We start from the raw sequence: 17,682 nt of genomic DNA, 5'->3' as shown, positions 1-17,682 counted from the left end.
ACGTTGGTTTAGGACCACGGTGCGCTCACTTAATGAAGGAGGCGGGCATGCTCCGAAATTTACCGAGAGTTGACGACAAGACCCGGAAGTGAGAGCAACGTCACGCTCAACATCTGAACGGTTGCGGCGGCTTCTCATCTCCCATTTGTTAGTTTAGTTGGAAGTCCGGTCACTTCTTAAACTTGCTTCATCTGCCACCATGTCTGTTTTGTGTTATAATAAAGGATGCGGACAGCGATTTGACCCAGAAAACAACCCTGAAGGTGAGTGGGATTCACGTTTGGTTGATGGGGATGTTTCTAGAATCAATCTAGCAGGCTAACTGGTGATCTGGAAATTTCTACGGGAAGTACTAGACCCGCCGTTGCCCTACAACTAACATTATATTAGGTTTCTAACCCTAACGGTGTTTTAATTTGTCTCATGAAAATTACAAACATAGTTCTCCATAATGCTTAGTTTTGTAACTGCCTTTTAATTTACATCAGCAAGCTAACTTTGACTGGTTAGCATGTTAGCATCGTACTACTACTAGCTAGGCTTCTTCCTCCAAGACCAGATTCAAAGACCGACAAAACTTTAATAAACACCCAACTCTACTTCTTTAATTCACACAGATCTTAATTGTTGTTGTTTTTTTGTTTTTTTTTATTGACCTGTGTTAAAAGTATAACAAATACAGACTGGGTTTGTTTAGCACTAGCAGGTTTGCGAACACAACAACAGATGTTCATGTTGTAGGTTGTGAAGTCTAGTTCAAACACTTTAGTTGCTCGTTTTCTCGAATTAAGCTTTTAGTAAGTTGCATCATGTACTGTTTAATTTTCAGTCATGTATTATTATTGTTCAGCGGATATTATGTGTAACTACAGAGTATTGTTTGATTGTTTTACAAAGTGATTATTACACTTTAAAAATCTGTACGATTCCTAACAATCCTGATGGATCTGTCTGAGGCAAGTTGTTAGTCAAATCGATTTTTCATTATAAAACTGTTTCAAAATGAAATAAATCAATTATATATTAATATTGGAAGATACCATTCGGATTGATGTACAGTAGGTTTATCTTAATAAAACGTAAATACGATCAAGTGTGGTAGAATGTTCTAGTAATGTTCCCTTTGGATTATTTGGATATGGAAAATCAACAGTGGACTGAACTTTATACAACTAAAATGTGAATGGATTTGCTATTAATTCCTGTTTTTTTATTTGTTTGTACACATATTTAATTTATACTTGATTATCTTGCAAAAATAAATAAAATCTGGAAAACTTCCACTGCACTGTTCAGTACCCAGGTATTAACTCTGAGTCACACAGGTGGAATTTATGGCTAAAGATGTCCTGGATCGATTTTTAGGCCAGTGTATCGGATAGTTCAAAATGAACAAACATTCACCTTGAATCACATGGCCAATTACATATATTCCACATATAATCGAATTGTTATTAAAAAAAAATAATTACACCCCTATTTATTACTGCGCATCGTGTTTTTAAACATCAAGACTTTTGGACTTCTTTATAATTAAACTCTATCTTATTTTTTTGTTAAGAAAATTATTTATATCTTTACGATCAAATGTGAATTTACTGTTCAAAACACATTTCTAGAATCCATCAGAATATTCTAGATGCCATCGACTGTCAAACAAAGGAATCAGGACATCTGGAAAAATAGCAAAACTATTAAAAAAATAATCATTAAAAGTAAAGTTGGAGTTTAAAGCATTCTGAGGTTTTTGCAGCTTAAATTGTGTAATAACCAATACAATACAAGCTTGTGATTATATAAAAAGAAATAAATATACATGCCTTTTCTGCAGCATATTAGCAAAACATACATTGGTATTAAAGATAAAATTGTAGCTTTCTCACATTGATAATGACCTGTTTCGGTGACCAACGTATTGCAGATGGTTTAAATCACATTAGTCTGATTAATGTGTACATTGTGGCTTGATAAGTTGTCCTATAAAGTTTATTTTGAATTTTAACATTTTAAGAATGCCACATTTCTTTAACTGTTTCTGTGATTTGCAAGCTAAAGATTGTAGTTTTTCACAAAACATTTTTTCTCTCTCTTGAGAAGAGCTGAAAATTGTAAAGGAGATAAAAGAAACAAAACGTGTTTGTCTGGTTTCCTTTTATTTTGTTCATATATCTCCCCTTGATTCTAGCAAAAACTTGTATAAAGATTTCCACCTTGACAAAAATATTTTTTTAATTATGGTTTGTTATTTATAGCAACAGAATTCACATTCTTTAGTCACGCTAAAATAGTAAAACATTCAATAGTAGTTTTTAATGTAGAGCAACCTTGTAAAATTATAAGGTGGTTGTTTTTTTGTACGTCTGGATACATTTCTATTGTAAACGTTGCTTTTTTTGATGCAGTCATATATAGTTTTAAGTTTGTTTTTCGTACTATTGCTAAGGTAAAGCTACTGATTGGAGTGTAATTGAACTGTCAAGGTGGCTCTCTAGTCTTGAGCTCCCTCGACGCTAACTAAATCATTCCTTGATTTCTTTTCTGTAGAATGATCCGTCTCTGTCTTCAAGTGGTCCAACGTTGCCAGACATTCGATGCAAGAGTCAAATTTAATTTCCATTTTAATAGGATGCTTTTTTTCATAACTGTAGAGTATATTATAATTACCTTTAGGGATATCTAAGAGATGTATCTGTGGCAGTAGCACGGAAAAGGCTCAGCTTGGGTTACGCTTCACACAAAATGATTTATACCCCTGTGGTGTTCACCAGTCTTTTTATTGTTTCTTCTTATTTTGTGTTTTGTAATTCAGTGCAGTGCTGTCAGACCACGTCTAAAAAGAACCCACTAATGCAGTATGTTTTAATAAAGACAAGGTAAATGGTGTTTGTAAAAGTTGTATTTGCAAAGACTTTAAAAATTATGCTCTGATGGTCCTTTTTTAATTAACTTTCTCTAAAATGTATTAATTATAGGCATGTTAGCTTTAAACACGGGAATTGAGTGAAATCATGACATTCAATAGTTTTTTTTATTAGTCAGATTTCTTAAATTACCAGGACTAGGACTTCAGTATTAGTTTTCATATTTTATTTGTTAGGTTTTTTTGTAACTTGTGAAAATAGTTTCTAACATTGTTGACTTAAGTTTTATAAGAAAATAATTACATGTGGACGTTATGTTTTGTTTTTCTGGTTCACCTTAAGAGGAAAAGTGCAAAAATGACTGAGCATTTCTGGGTTTTTTTTTTTTGCCTCGGGGGGGGGGGGGTTTGAAAAAAAAGTCACTGAACAGTAAATATTTTTGATGAACTTGTAACCGTTTTTTTCCCCATATTCCCTTAGTCTTATGTGTTTTTCTTGTTTTTTTTTACAGATGGCTGCACGTATCACCCAGGAGTCCCGGTGTTCCATGATGCCTTGAAGGTAAAATAGTTTGAAAACACACAGATTTGATCATCTTTCGTGGTCAGCACTAACGTCTCTGTAAAATCCTCTCAGGGATGGTCCTGCTGTAAGAGAAGAACCACCGACTTCTCTGACTTTCTCAGCATTGCTGTGAGTTTTCTGTTTTCTCTCTTTTCACTGTCTTGTACATTGCAGCAGTCGTGTCTCCGGAATGTGTTGGTTGATTTAAAAAAAAAAAAAAAAAAGAAGAAAATAATTGATTGCCACATTTTTTTGGTGGTGTTGGCCTGCACAACTATAGCTTGTCAGTAAGGAACTGTCTTCTTGCAGGGTTGTACAAAAGGTCCCCACAACAAAGAGAAGCCCCCTGAGCCGGTGAAACCAGAAGTGAAATCGTCAGGAGAAAAGGCAAAAGATTTAGAAGACCAAAAACCGAAGTTCAATGAGTACATCATCTCTGCACCAAAACCTCAGGAGGCAATACTCCGACCAAGGTTGGTTTCAGGAAGTTTTACCAGTTTATTTGAAGCAGGACACTGTATATATATCTAGACTGTGTTTAAAAGCCATCAAGTTCAAATGTTTGGAATGTTGATTTTCTTTGGTTACAGCACAAAGAAACATTAAGTATTTTTTTGTCATATATTAAGTAGTCTCAACAACACATTTTACACGGAATAAACTGAATTCTTGAAAGTACATTGTTGAGCGTTCACTATATTTTTCTTCAATAGAATTGTTGGTTTTCTGTCGACAAAATCTTCCAAATAGTTTTTACTTTCTAATAATGTATCATCCACGTTTTTAAAATGTATGTTTTTTCATCTTACAGTGCCGATGAGCCGATGGTGAGAGTACAGCATAAAGTTTCTGCTTCTCTAAAGCAGGCACTTGAAAAGCTAAAACTGTCTGAAAATACAACAGAGAAAAAAGGTATCAGGGAATACTTTTTTTACTCCTTACTTGAGTTTTAATACTTTCTTTTCATTTCACAAAGATATTGTTTTACTCTGTCTATTCTTACCTCTCCCCTTTGATTTTTTTTGTGTCTTGTCACATTATAGAAGAAGATGAAGAGGAGCTCAAAATTGGTACCTCTTGTAAAAATGGAGGATGTACAAAAGTAAGTGAATTAGAGCATACTGTTTTTTGTGTGTGAATATTTCAGAATTTTTTGTTTGTAATTTTGTACAATTTGACACTTTTAAGACCCACTTCAATTATCTTTTGAGCTCATTTAAAAGCGTCCTTAGTGCTTTTTTTGTTATGATGATGCTGTTTTTAGCTCAAATCAAAAACCTGTATTGTTTTCTAGGACATAGTTTCTGCAGAGCAGCAGTGGTCTATTAAAAATTTGCCTCTAAGTTGTGGGTGTAACTGTAGGACACCGAGCAAGCCCTTCCTGTCCACCATCTGTTTACACGCTCTCCTGCTAGCTTACAGCCCCTCACACCCCCAACCCAACATTACCGGGGCAAATAAAATGGAGAGCAAGATTAGAGCCATGCAGCCGTACAATTTTGAGCCAGGTATCAACTCGGGTGAGAAAAACAAAGATTAAACTACTGCATATCAGTGTCACATTTGGCCGTCACGCAAGATCAGAAATGACACAAAAATATTTTAAAAATATGTAGATGAGTCGTAGGATGTGGGAAACACCATGATGCTTTAAGCTGCTTCTTTGAAATGCATCCCAAAGACCTCAATACTCAATACTCTTTCTGGATACGTATAAATAAAAATCAGAAGTTTAGCACCCAAGCTTGGCGAGCAGAAGCTGTAAGATTAGAGCATACATTTTGAGGAAAATGTTCTTTTATACGTTTGGCAACAGTTTTGAGGTGATTTACATAATTAGACATTTACTAAATTCCTTCGTCTTTTCACAGATGCCTGCTTGCTAGTCCTGTCATCAGTTAGAGTTCCTTTAGTATCAAGGCAAGTTTCTAACTAAAAAGACAATTTCATAAAAAAAAATAAAAGAATGCTCTGAACTTTTATCCTTACATTCAAATGCTCACTACTTTATCAGTTACACTTTATTGGCCCTTTTGAAGACTTGAAGTTCAGGATCTTGTTCCAAGAACTGAACATTTATTTGTTTGTCAGGTCTACATACATTACAAAGTAATTTAGCTTTGCCTTAAAATCAAATTGTTGTAATTATACAAAATAAAAAAATGAAACTTTGCATATAATAGTGGGGTAGAATCAAGTACAGCTCTCGTTAGTTGTGTTTATGTGTCTTTCTATGGGTAACGGCCCTTATGTGACCTTGTCAGTAGCTCAGACATCACCTACAACTAACTTGTGTACTAGTTATTCCCAATGCCGATGAAGATGGCCCAAAGTTTTGCCCCAGCACGTTGCCACGGCAACAGGTTTTCCTCCCGACACGGAATATATGAAGCATGCTATTAATTCAGCAGAATGCTTTAGCCCCCTTGTCAGACAGACGTATTTGCTCCAGTGGGGTGATGTTGTCTGATGATGGGATGAAAATACCTTTATTTCCAACAGCACAAATGGCCTTCGTTTGAGAGTTTAAGAGGGAAATCAAAGGCAGTCTATTTCAATCTTAACTGTGATTTTTGTCTGGCTCCCCTTTAGTGTGTCACTTTTTTGAGCAGTGAACTTTTAAATTGATCCACATTTAGGCAAGTAGCAGAAAGTACCGGTTTGAGGATTTTTCCACAGTTTTAGATGCATGCTCTTGTTCTCCCTTTGAATCATTTAAAAAGTGGAAACTTTATTCTGCAAAGATAGCTTTGTTGTTATCCATGAGTAAAACTAATGTGCTGTAAATGAACCCAGGGTGCACTAACTTTTCTGTGGTTATACTCAGTTTAGTTTGTATCCTGACCAAACCTTTATTTCCAACAGAGCTGAATATTTTTGGATAAATGTATCCCCCCCCCCCCCCCCCCCCCCCCCATTGATTGCCAGAAAGCCTCTTCATTTGCACACATCGTGTCAGATCAGGGCCTGTATCCAAACAGTAGCCTTCCCGGTGCATTGTGAGAATCTTTGTTTTGCCATATAGTAACACTGGTCTTCAACAACAGCACCGGTGACTTTGGGTGGGGGGGGGCTCTTTTTATTAGGGTTTTTATTCTGAATGTGTGCAGCCCGCTTTGCCATGGGGTGAATTGGCCACGGCTCCAGCCTTTGCATATTCTATTCTCAGTGTGAGCTCAGAAGAAAGGCCCTTTGCCCAAGACATCACTTGAATACATCTACAGCACATCCAATAGTCATGATTTCTCCCCCTTGGTGAGACACGCAACTCATGCTATGAAAGAGAACTCTGGGGTTTGCATAGTACCTCAGTTATCTGAGTGGCATCAACTAGTGGCTCATCAGACCACCCTCCTAGCTAGAGAAATTAGGCTGGTGGGTGTAGGACTCCCCTCTATTCAGGACGAGGGTCCATTGCCCCTCCTTATATACATGTCATTAGCGCCAAGCACTCAGACTTGGTGGTATTTGAACGTCTGACGAGGTCCCCAAAGAAATTGGTTTCCCTTTGTGAGACTCAAAAGGAATGCTGTAAAGAAGAACTGGGATTTATTAAGCATAACCCACTGAACATTTCACGACTTTACTGCTCAAATATGAGACCTGTTCAGCAGACCACAGCCTTATGGTTTTTTAGTTATTGAAATTGCAAAGTTTAATTAAAAAAAAATGGATGAAAAGAAACTTCACTGAGAAAAAATTCAAGTATGAGACGAGCCCTGCAGACATCAAGTAGCAATTACTTATACTCTTCTTACAGTACTTCAGGTTTATCATCTCACATTAGTCTTAAAAAATACTGCGACATTTTAATATTACAGTGCAAAACATAAAAGTCATTGTTAAGACTGTTAGTCAAAACCACTGTCTGTATAACAAAACATGTTTTATGGTGCTGGGAACGCTGAAGCAGCAAAGAAAAGGTAAATCTAGGAGCAAATGAAAGGCAAACTTAAAAGGGAAAAGAAGATTTACGGGATGCAGTCTCCATCTTTGCTGAGCACTGTGCTACAGTGTTCTGTTATTGTCAGAGTCCTGGCCTTGTATACTTTATCTTGGCACGCTCTTCCAGCAATTGCTTCAAAACAAATGCTCGTTTCAAGCTGGAGTTGGAAACAAGCAGGACGGTTCAAACTGACCAGAGAACTTCACTGTTAGGACACTGCAAGTTCAAGAAAAAAATGTATATTTATGTTTCCTTGACATCCTGGAGTTTGCAAAGATTGTGGCACTATGTTAAAGTGTAAAATGATAACTTTATGAATAAATATAAGGAATGATGCACACTTTTTAAAATTTTCTTCTATATTTTTTTCTGCCATGCAAGCTTCATTCATAATTTTTGCTGCAAATATTTTCCCAAAGTATATAGCATAGATAAAAATTCTTTTGCCAGATGCGATTGAATAAAAATTGTGTTGTTTTTTTTTTTTGCATTCTGTGTCATATTTGTTTTTGTTTTTTTATCTCTTTCAGACTTTTGAAGGACCAGAAAGTGACTCTGATATCTGCTCATACCACTCTGGAGTCCCCATCTTCCACGAAGGGTCGGTATTACTGCTAATGTGTTTAACCTTCTAGTGTAAAACCCCTTTTCCTGTCAGAATCAAAGAATGGCAGATCGTCATGAAACTGCAGTTTTCTATGCTTACCGCCAATAGTTGGTGAATAAAAGTCATATTTTACTCTTATTTTAGTTTACTGCTTCACTTGAGTGCCAGTTTATTGCCTTTCTGAAAGATCCATCAAGTTTTAATGTCTATCCCATGTCTGAAGGATGAAATACTGGAGCTGCTGTAAGAGGAAAACTTCAGACTTCAACACTTTTCTTTCCCAAGAGGGCTGTACCAAGGGGGCTCATCTATGGAAGAAAAAAAACATGGTAGGTTAGCAGCCTTGACAGCAGATGATAGGTTTCTGCTCAAATCAGTCTGGAAAAAGTTATAGTTGGAGAGCCATCTAGTGGTGTGTGCTTTAACGGAAGGGCTTGCTTTCTGTCCAGGGAACCAAGGTGGTCCCTTGTCGCTTTGATTGGCACCAGACGGGGGCGCAGGTCATCATTTCTATTTACGCCAAAAATGCTGTCCCAGAGTTGTGCTATGTGGAAGCCAACAGCACCACTGTGAGAGAAACTCCTTCATCAGATGTCACATAAAGCAGTTATGTATCAGTTCTTGCCAGTCTAATGTTTTATTTTAATCTTCTTTCAGGTCAACATTCATGTTATATTTGAAGGAGAGAAGGAATTTAAGCAGAACATTAGCCTGTGGGGAGTAAGTACTGTTTTTATTATGTAAAAAAAAAAAAAAGCTTATGCTGATTTTGTAAGTTACTTTAATGTTTCAACGCATCATTTATTTTAAATAAGGTAGCATACTAAATCATTTAAAACGATACATCAAAGGACTTTTTAAGAGGTTCTCCCTTTGTAGTAGCTTTAAAAAAACAAGAATGACTTATATCTTCATTTGATGAATTTTTTTTTGTATTTATGTGACTTTAGGTGATAGACGTCAGCAAAAGTGTAGTGAACATGATGGCAGCTAAGATCGAGATAGCCATGAAAAAGTCTGAGCCGATGTCCTGGGCTCGTCTGGACCTGCCCCCGCCTGTCAGCCCTCCCAAGGAGACAGAGAAGGTTCAAGAAGATAGTGGGGATGAAGATGATTAGCTTTCCAATCAAAGGCTTCATGTCCCACCATGTCGTTTGCCTCTTGAAAAAGTCTCTTCTATTTTTTTAGCATTCACTGTTTGCTCCCATTATCATTATTCTGAGCTTCTATGTGTTATTGTTTTGAAGTGTAAGTATTTCTCAACTATACATGTACGCATTTTTACAATGAAAAAATGGCAGAATTGGTCAATCTTTATTCTTATGGGATTAGAACTCACCTGTATGTTTGCTCTGAAGTCCCAGTGGAAAACAACCTTGCACAGCTCAACAACAGTCAGGCAGCCCTTCTTCATGTCGCCTGTTTGCATCTGATCATAGTGAACCAGAGTCGTAACTTATTGTTTGCTCTTTTCATCAACGATTAGTTGTCATTCCATTTGTATGTTTTCATTCCATCCTTAGATTTTTTTTTCATCCAGTCAGAGGTGAGTAAATGCTGCTCACAAATGGTCCTGTATAACAGAGCTGCTCTGCACCTTAAATTAAAAGTTTGAATTACTTACATTTTCAAAACATGCTTCAGTTATTAGGCATCCACTTTTTTTGAAATTTAAGACGAGTTTTTTACACTTTTGCTTTTTGAACCTCATCACTATTTCATTCAGTACAATTTAGTATGGTTTCAATCAGAATATGCTAGAACATCTGGGAATGCCAACTGAATACTAAGTATTTTGAACAATGTATTGTATTATGAAATGATACTCAAGAGAGCATGTGTCTTGCCCTGGAATGTATGTCATTTCTCTGGCTTCATTTGATCCGGATGAGGGTAAAACTATTAAAGAAGTTGTTTATTTTCACCAAAAATAAACAAAACTGTAACATCCATATGGTTTGTGAAGCATTTGTTTACAACTTTGGGTCTAATAAATCTTTAGTTACTCTAAAGAAGAAAATAACCTCCCAAAATTTGTTTTTTTACAGCAAAAATGTTTATATATGTAGATTTTTACCCCCCAAAAAAAGTATCTATTAATATTTTACAAATTACTCATCATGTCAAGGATGTTGCCGGGAAGACAAAACCTTTTATTAATTTTTTTATTTAATGTGGACATAAGAAATTACATTGTGTTCTGAGGTTCCAAGCAACAAATATTTAGTACCTGAGAGTTGTTTCTGTTACATTTTTATTTTTAAGTAATAATGACTTTCTACTTAAGTACTTTCATATAGTATTTGGGTGTAATTTTTGGCTACTTTACCCAAAGTCATACACATAAATGTTGATTTCAAGTGAAAAATAAATGGTACAAACCCCCTTAAGTAGTTTTTTGTTCACAGTGATGTAACTGAAGTTAGTCATGCTAATGCTGTACAAGTATCAGATCTTAATTTCTTAACATCTTTCATTTTGGATTCCTTTGAGAACCTCCTATCACGGGCAGTCACATTTTTGTCAGGTTGCAAATGTCTTTTTCCAAGCTGCAAATATCGTACCGCGTTTCAATGGAGAGAATTTCTAAAGTTGTAGGATTTTGGGGTGAAAATGCTCAGGTTTTAATGCAGAATTTTCCATCTGAGGTTCCTTCACAGTGTCTTAAAAAGCCAGTAATTACAGACTTTGTACCTAAGGTCTATCCTTTATAATTCACAAAGCTGGAATGAAAAATCTTTAGCATTGGAATGAAGTCTTCACATGGCCGTTTGGTAGTTTGGGTGGTTGATGTTGCTTTTTTCATCGCTGCGGATTAAAGGCTGTCTTTCCGGGAGAACAAATCCACCTCTCCAGCTCCTCCCTTGAGGCCAAGATGATCCTCTGTATCTTTGTTTCACAATTTGAACAGCAACAGCGACAGCCATTGTCACGATCACGCCGCAAAGGGCTGCACACAGCATCCAGGGCCACGTTTCACGCAGCTCCTCCAGGTAGGGGCGCAAGGATTCTGAAAGTCTCTGGTCTGAAAAGATGAGAGTTAAAGTTATGCAAAAGTGGAAAATAATTAATTTTGATCTAGGCAGGAACTTACTAGTATCTAGCAGGTGAGAGTACTCATATCCAAGGTCTTTGCTGGAAATAAAATACTCTTTATTTTGATGGAGAGGTATGAATGGTGCCATGTAGTAGTCACCATTATGCCCTATAGGAGCATTGGCCTGTGGATACTGGGATGGATCTGGATTATGCCTCCTGAGCCATTGCTCATAAATACTTTGAAGCAAAAAGAAAGAAAATGACCCTGTTAGGCTAAACCACTAATTTCTGATTCCAAAATATTTTTCTACAGAACTCACCTGTCGACAAAAGCATGGTGAAGAAGAAATATGGGGTCGTTTGCAGAACCCTGCACCGAGGACATGGATCCATTCATGAATACGTGCAGAGCGGCATGCATACCCAGACGAGAACTGCTACCCAACCCAGTTTGGGGATCCCCAAATCCTGCAGAGAGACGTGTATCCAGTTAAGGATCTAGAAAACTAACTTTATTTTGGGAAAATGAGTATACGTTTTCAAGAAAGTTTTAGCATCATGTGGAGGATTTGAACTGTTTCGGGTCACATGAAGGCCTATTCCTCACCCTGCCATCATGTGAGATGCTTGGGTCTCATGAAGGTGCAAAGTGGCTGTGTGTTCAGGGCTCCACCATCTGAGGCTCATCAATGATGAGCCCAGTCTTTGTGAATAGCTTCATTATTGTACCGCCTTCCACCCTGGGGGATTTAAAACTTTGGACCGGGCTCCTTCAGGCTTTTTTTCTTTCTTTTTTTTCAGAAGTACGGGAGCTTTTCCAGTCAGAGGAGAAACTGCTGGAACAGAGCCGATTCCTCGTGTTATGTGAAAAGAATACTTTAGTACTAGAAGTACTAGTAAAAGGGATTCAGTGCATGTTTGGTTTCAATCTGTATTACTGATTTTTGCAAAAAAAATTGACATCATAGGACGACAGTGATGCCATTTCTGAAACAAGTGCAAGTAGCATCATTATGTTTTGAAATAAGAATGGAATTTCAATACTCTACTTAAGAAGCCTGAAATGGTCACGAGATAACATGAAATAAAGGATCACCAGCTGGCACATTGTTGAATATTAGTGTTAAGGGTCGTTTAGTTGTGGCTGCATGGATCAGACCTTCCAGAGTGTTCCTGAAGCTCATGTTGGCAGTGCGGTCCATCGGTTCGGTGTCATAGTTGGGAAGACTGAGGGTGAACTCCACCTCTGCTGAAGTTGGTATTCGCGCTACCAAATTACGGTCATGGTTTCCAGGGTTACGCTGCACTGGGCCTTCCTCCCTGGCATCACACAGTACTCCTCTGTTGTTGTATTCCTCAGCTTGGGAGCACAGGACCTTTAGACCGAGCAAAGAACAAGCAATAGAATAATAAATAGAACAAACAAAATCAGTGAAAAGTAGTTGGGAAAATGGTAAGTGAAGGCATTGCTAGCTGTGTAATTTCTTACCTTACAATATCACTCTGTCAAAATTATGTAAGCCCTGTATTACTCAAGAGGAACTTTCTTAACACTTAGTTTGGGGCCTTTATGAGCATTTTTTTAACTACTTTACCATTTAGTATTTTTTTCTTTACAGACATTTTTAATTATACTACACGGTAATTCCATAATGAACCTGAAAGTGCACAAAAGACACAATTCTGAAATTAAATTGTTTCTTTTTTTAACTAATCAGTTTTGATGTATCTAAGCTCAAATATGTAAAAACAAAACAAAAATGTATACATCCAAAAGAAAAGCAAAGACAAGGTCAAAACAATGTGAAAATGTCTAAAATAAAAGGCGAAGCTCCACTAAACTACAACGTTTCAAGGATTTATTCCAAGGGATTTCACAATTATGTTATAATTCTTTCTATTTGTTTCGAACAATATATTTCAAAGCTAAAAACCACAACTGTGAAAAAAATAGAAAAAAATTGTGTTTGATTCTATAAAGGGTGCCTGGAAAAATAGTTTTGTAATTTAAGTCCACATGTATTTATACTGGTAAAAGTTTAAAGTGATCAGAAACAAATAAAAAAAAGACTTTTTTTTTTAATCTTCAAATGCCCCGTCGTCTTGCTGCTTTGATCAAAATGTTTAGCTTTTTAAAGTGTAACATGTTATTGTGATATATTTACTGTTTTGAGGTGTTACTTTTAATAGTGCCACTCAACTTGTGTAAACCCACCAAAAAAGTTGAAAGGTCCCTCTTTAAGCATCCTTTATGTTCTCTTTTACATTTTATAAGAACAAAAAGAGAATTTTTAGGAAGTAAGATGTTTTTAATCTAATCCAGCCATTTTTATGACACAATTTTGTCACACAAGCAGCACAAAAAGCACACAATGCATAAAAAACAATCCATCCTCACTCCCTGCTGCATTAACACAAGTTTGAACCTCTAGTACTTAAGGTAACGAAGCAATATCTTGGGGATTTGTTCGGTCCAGGAACTATTCCACCCGAAGTCACAGACGGAGTCACCCCAAGAGCCACCCTGATCAAGGTAAACCAAGGTCGTATCCCTATGGTTGCAGGGCCTCCAACCACCTAAACAAGAATAATCTCTATAGCAACCAACCATGGTCTGTGGTGTGGAGGACCCCAATGAGAAAAGCACTGGAGGTAAACGTTTAAAATGTAAAAACAAAGATTAGGAATAAACCTAGCCAATATGAACAACTAGGACTGATGTAAGTGGGCATGAAAGATTTCACAAAGATGTGAACTGAGTCTGGTCTGCAGCCTCTGTCAAACATTATAAACTTTCAGGTAAATGCATCTAGAAAATAAAGAGAAACAATGAGAAACCACAATCCACAACAGCAAGTACCGTACGTTTCTTGTACACAAAGGAAAAGAAGAAGCTGTGACGGAGGTCTTCCAGCACCCTTCTCTTTCTCTCAGAGGAATGCTTCACCCGTGCTCCTTTTATTCAGAATCCAAGTAGGAGGTTACAATTTCCAATCAAAATAAGAAACTGAAAAGTTTATTATGGGCTGTCCTATAATTAGTCATTCGGGAAGGTTTTCAGTTCAAACAGTATTCCTTATCAGCTAAGGACAGTGTGTTGTAAAACTCCCTCATCCTAGCTAGGGATTTAAAGCAGATGAAAAAACACAGAGCTGTTTCTGAAAAGGTAAAAAGTTCAATTTGAGTTAACATTTAAAAATATATTTAAACAATGATAATAATGGCTAGAAATGGCTGCCCTACTGGAAGCACGCAGGTAAAGCATACATGGAGCGCCACAATCAAGTGGCTGGAATAATATACAGGAACATGTGTGCAGAATATGAACTGGAAACCCCAAGGTCAAAATGGGAAACACCTCCGAAGCTGGTAGAGAATCAGAGGGGAAAGATCCTGTGGGACTTCCAAATCCAGACTGATAGGATGGTAAAGTTGTGGATAAAGAACAAAGGAAAGCCGTTGTGGTGGATGTGGCAGTGCCAAGCGATGGAAACATCAGGAAGAAGGAACATGAGAAACTGGAGAAATACCAGGGACTCAGAGAAGAACTGGAGAAAGCATGGAAAGTGAAGGTGACAGTGGTGCCTGTGGTAATTGGAGCACTTGGGGCAGTAACCCCCAAGCTGGAGGAGTGGCTACAACAGATACCTGGAAAGACCTCAGACCTCTCAGTCCAGAAAAGCGCAGTGCTAGGAACAGCTAAGATACTGCACAGGATCCTCAAGCTCCCAGGCCTCTGGTAGAGGACCCGAGCTTGGAGGAGAAACCACCCGCAGAGGGTGAGAGGGGCGTTTTTATATATATATAAATATATGTAAACTAAAAAAAAAAAATAATAAACAAAAGAAAAACTAGATAATATAAGGTCCAGAATAAACAGAATAAAACCCGGGGAATATCTGCTATAAGCTCAAATAAAAACATTGGTTTCTATCTCTTTTTTTGAAAAATCATTAGTCTCTTCAGCCCTGAAGTTCTCTGGGAGGCAATTCCACAAATGAGGACAATAGTAATAGAACAAGGCCTCTGTATTTATTGTGGTTTTAACTGTTGGAACAGTCAAATGCACAGCACCAGAAGCAAGAGTTCATGATTTAAAAGAAAGTCTGTTGGATAGGAAGGCCAAGACCATCAAAACATTTGTTAATAATAAAAAAACCAACAACACAGAGCTCTTCTTGATGGGTTTGTAACCTTCTCCACACCACTAATGGCAAATGGGATTGAACCCAACCTCTGCCTAATCCTGCAGAACGTGGATCAGGTCTACCAGATGAACAGCCTAAATCAATTTAGGAAGAAAGAAAAACAGTATAACAGAAAAACTTCAACTGGTTCTCAAAAAAAAAGATAAAACCAAAAAACATTTGTTGAAATCCCAAAATGGGATTTTCACGTCCTTGAAAATGAAACCATTTTAAATGATTAATTATTAAAGTGTGTATTTATAGGTTTCACACACGTTCCCAAACTGTTTTTATGACCTACTGACAGGATAATAATATTAGCCACAAGTCAGACCTCAGCTGCTTTTTTGCTAATTGGAAAATAAACACACATAAAAAAGACTTTCCTATGTGTTTACCTTCCAAGAGGAGAAGACAGAGCTTGGACTGATGAGATTTGGATCCAGGGGACTGCGGCTCCCCATCAGTTCATCCGTGCACACATCACAGCCCTGGGCGTCCCTCCAGTCCCAATACGGAATTGAGAAAGTGGTGTCTCCAGTCAGCTTCCTGATCTCATGCTCCCAGTGCAGCAAGTAAACACGGTGCCAGGGAGAAAAGGCAGGTGCCCAATGAGCAAAGTCCACGTTGGCCCAAACGTTCCCCGGGCCGCCTAAGAGTGCATTCCGGGACACATAATAATGCATCCAGACAAACACATCATAGATGGTAACATTTGCAAACAATGGGTTGGAGCCATTCTGCATCTCCCTGTAGGTTCCTGTCGCCACAACATAGTCACTGCTGAGTGTTTGCTTGGCCAAGTTCAGGTATGACACAAACCTGTTTCTCTCAGCTCTGGTCAGGTGGAAAACATTTCTTCTGAGAGATTCTCTTCTTTCACTACAGCGCTCCCCAAAGTAGCCAAACTTACAATCTGCACAATTGAAGCCCATGAAGTTTCCTGTGCACTGACAAGTTCTGTTGAAGAAAACTAAGGGCCATTTTTCACGGTCGTCCAACCCAGAGAAGGGGTACTGGGGTCCATCTGGCTGGTCTGACACGCTCACATCTTCACACGAGCCCCTGCCTGATCTGGCCCCACAAGCCGAGCCGTCTCCTTGCCAAGGCGGGCAACATTCCCTGGACTGCAGGGCTTCTTGGGTTGCGCACAGACGAGGAAACTGTTGATGGGTGGGAACCAGACACAGCAGAAAAATGACGACTTCTAAAAGCCACATCACAGCAGCGGGAGTTAAGATCTAGAGTCAGAAGCGGTCACGCACAAATTAGCTGGAGAAAAAGAGAATCTACCAAGTGAGAAAGTGGGATGTGTGATAAATTCTTGGCTTAAATTCCTTACTCTCCCCCACACTCCACCCATTTTTTTGAAGCAGTCACATGCTGCAAAACCCTCAAGCTTACCTTGTGAGGGGGGAATTAGCCTGAAATCCCACAACAGACTCCTCCCACAAGAAACATTGCTATGACAAATTACTACAAAGATGGCTTTTTCTTTAAATTAGACGGAAAAAACACTTATGGTACCTACCAAAACCATTGGTGGCATTTAACTAGGAATCCATCAGTTAATCCTACAATAATGAAAGAATTAGGAAAGTTGTTATATTATTGAGAAAATATCCATGAAAAAAGTCAAATTTACACAGACATGGTGTAAATTTTTGGACAAAAATGGGTTTCTCTTTTCCAGCTAAAAAAAACATTAATTACAGTAATTACATGCTGGGTTCATACTTCAGTAATGAGGATTTGGCCTTACTTCTGATCTCTAGTCAAAAAGCAAACAGCTTTTCTTGACATGATGTACTAAAATTACCATGGCAATGGTGTGGCATCACAGAATTATTATTATTTAAAAAGTCCGCTCAGGTCCCTTCACTATTTCTGCACTAAAACAACAATTTGCCACGGTAAAACTTACAATAAAACATAATATATAATGCGTACAAATACAAAGAAGTGCATCATTCGGTCAATACAAACAGAATTTGTTGCTAAATGCCTTTGTTACTAGATATAATTGAAATAGTCATTTAAAAACCAGGATACAAAATTAAAATATGTTAAAATCAAAAAAAAAAAGGAATAAAATAAAAAAACACTTGGCCACAGTATTTTGTCACTAAAAACAGACAATTTATAGTAGATGTTGCCAGAAAAAGGTGCACTACTCATTAGAAAATAGGATACACTATAAAACGTTGTTAAAACCAGAAGAAAGGATAATAAATATAAAAGAAAACACCACATTACTGTGAATAAAAAAAAGAAAAAACATCCACCTCAGACTTCAAGGAGTTTAGAAGAAGAAGTCCAGATCTGTTTTTAACGTTTCCCAACCATGTTTTTAATATTTACTGCAGTGAAGCTGTTCTAATTTTTTTTGTCCTTTAATTATCTATGCTATTATGTCTTTTTCTAGAGTTGAAAAAAATCAAATGTATTGTCATCACTCTTTTTTTTTTAAATCTGGCA

General features: G+C 37.4%; 2 protein-coding genes across 3 annotated transcripts; one reads left to right on the top strand and one right to left on the bottom strand.

Moving 5' to 3' along the window:
- The first annotated feature begins 66 nt into the window (after positions 1-66).
- Positions 67-9,930, top strand: chordc1 (cysteine and histidine rich domain containing 1). Its single transcript, XM_023962744.1, has 11 exons — positions 67-263; positions 3,373-3,422; positions 3,498-3,554; positions 3,735-3,898; positions 4,237-4,337; positions 4,469-4,527; positions 7,902-7,972; positions 8,202-8,307; positions 8,428-8,547; positions 8,636-8,698; positions 8,929-9,930. The coding sequence occupies exons 1-11, from the start codon at positions 200-202 to the stop codon at positions 9,094-9,096; spliced, it is 1,023 nt and encodes a 340-aa protein (XP_023818512.1). The 5' UTR covers positions 67-199; the 3' UTR covers positions 9,097-9,930.
- Positions 9,931-10,127: 197 nt separating this feature from the next.
- LOC101171514 (tyrosinase) lies at positions 10,128-17,121 on the bottom strand. Of its 2 annotated transcripts, XM_020708815.2 has the most exons (6): positions 16,736-17,121; positions 15,603-16,367; positions 12,177-12,393; positions 11,338-11,485; positions 11,073-11,254; positions 10,128-11,003 (listed from the first exon to the last, which is right to left on the bottom strand). In XM_020708815.2, the coding sequence occupies exons 1-6, from the start codon at positions 16,751-16,753 to the stop codon at positions 10,738-10,740; spliced, it is 1,596 nt and encodes a 531-aa protein (XP_020564474.1). In that variant the 5' UTR covers positions 16,754-17,121; the 3' UTR covers positions 10,128-10,737. The 2 variants fall into 2 exon arrangements, with proteins under 2 accessions (XP_020564474.1, XP_011481638.1); XM_011483336.3 differs by lacking the exon at positions 16,736-17,121 and having other exon boundaries at positions 15,603-16,683.
- Between the last annotated feature and the right edge of the window lie 561 nt (positions 17,122-17,682).

This window comes from Oryzias latipes, chromosome 14, assembly GCF_002234675.1.
Source record: "Oryzias latipes chromosome 14, ASM223467v1".
In the NCBI taxonomy this organism is placed as follows: domain Eukaryota; kingdom Metazoa; phylum Chordata; class Actinopteri; order Beloniformes; family Adrianichthyidae; genus Oryzias; species Oryzias latipes.
This window is presented reverse-complemented; position numbering and strand designations above follow the sequence as displayed.

What these genes read in the sequence shown, in the direction of transcription:
- chordc1 (XM_023962744.1), top strand. Translation starts at nt 200, where the DNA reads ATGTCTGTTTTGTGTTATAATAAAGGATGCGGACAGCGATTTGACCCA. An exon ending in AAAATGGAGGATGTACAAAA is followed by an intron (nt 4,528 to 7,901) that starts GTAAGTGAATTA and finishes TATCTCTTTCAG; the next exon opens with ACTTTTGAAGGACCAGAAAG. An exon ending in TATGGAAGAAAAAAAACATG is followed by an intron (nt 8,308 to 8,427) that starts GTAGGTTAGCAG and finishes CTTTCTGTCCAG; the next exon opens with GGAACCAAGGTGGTCCCTTG.
- LOC101171514 (XM_011483336.3), bottom strand. Translation starts at nt 16,424, where the DNA reads ATGTGGCTTTTAGAAGTCGTCATTTTTCTGCTGTGTCTGGTTCCCACC. An exon ending in CTGTCTTCTCCTCTTGGAAG is followed by an intron (nt 12,394 to 15,602) that starts GTAAACACATAG and finishes CTCGGTCTAAAG; the next exon opens with GTCCTGTGCTCCCAAGCTGA. An exon ending in CACCATGCTTTTGTCGACAG is followed by an intron (nt 11,255 to 11,337) that starts GTGAGTTCTGTA and finishes TTTGCTTCAAAG; the next exon opens with TATTTATGAGCAATGGCTCA.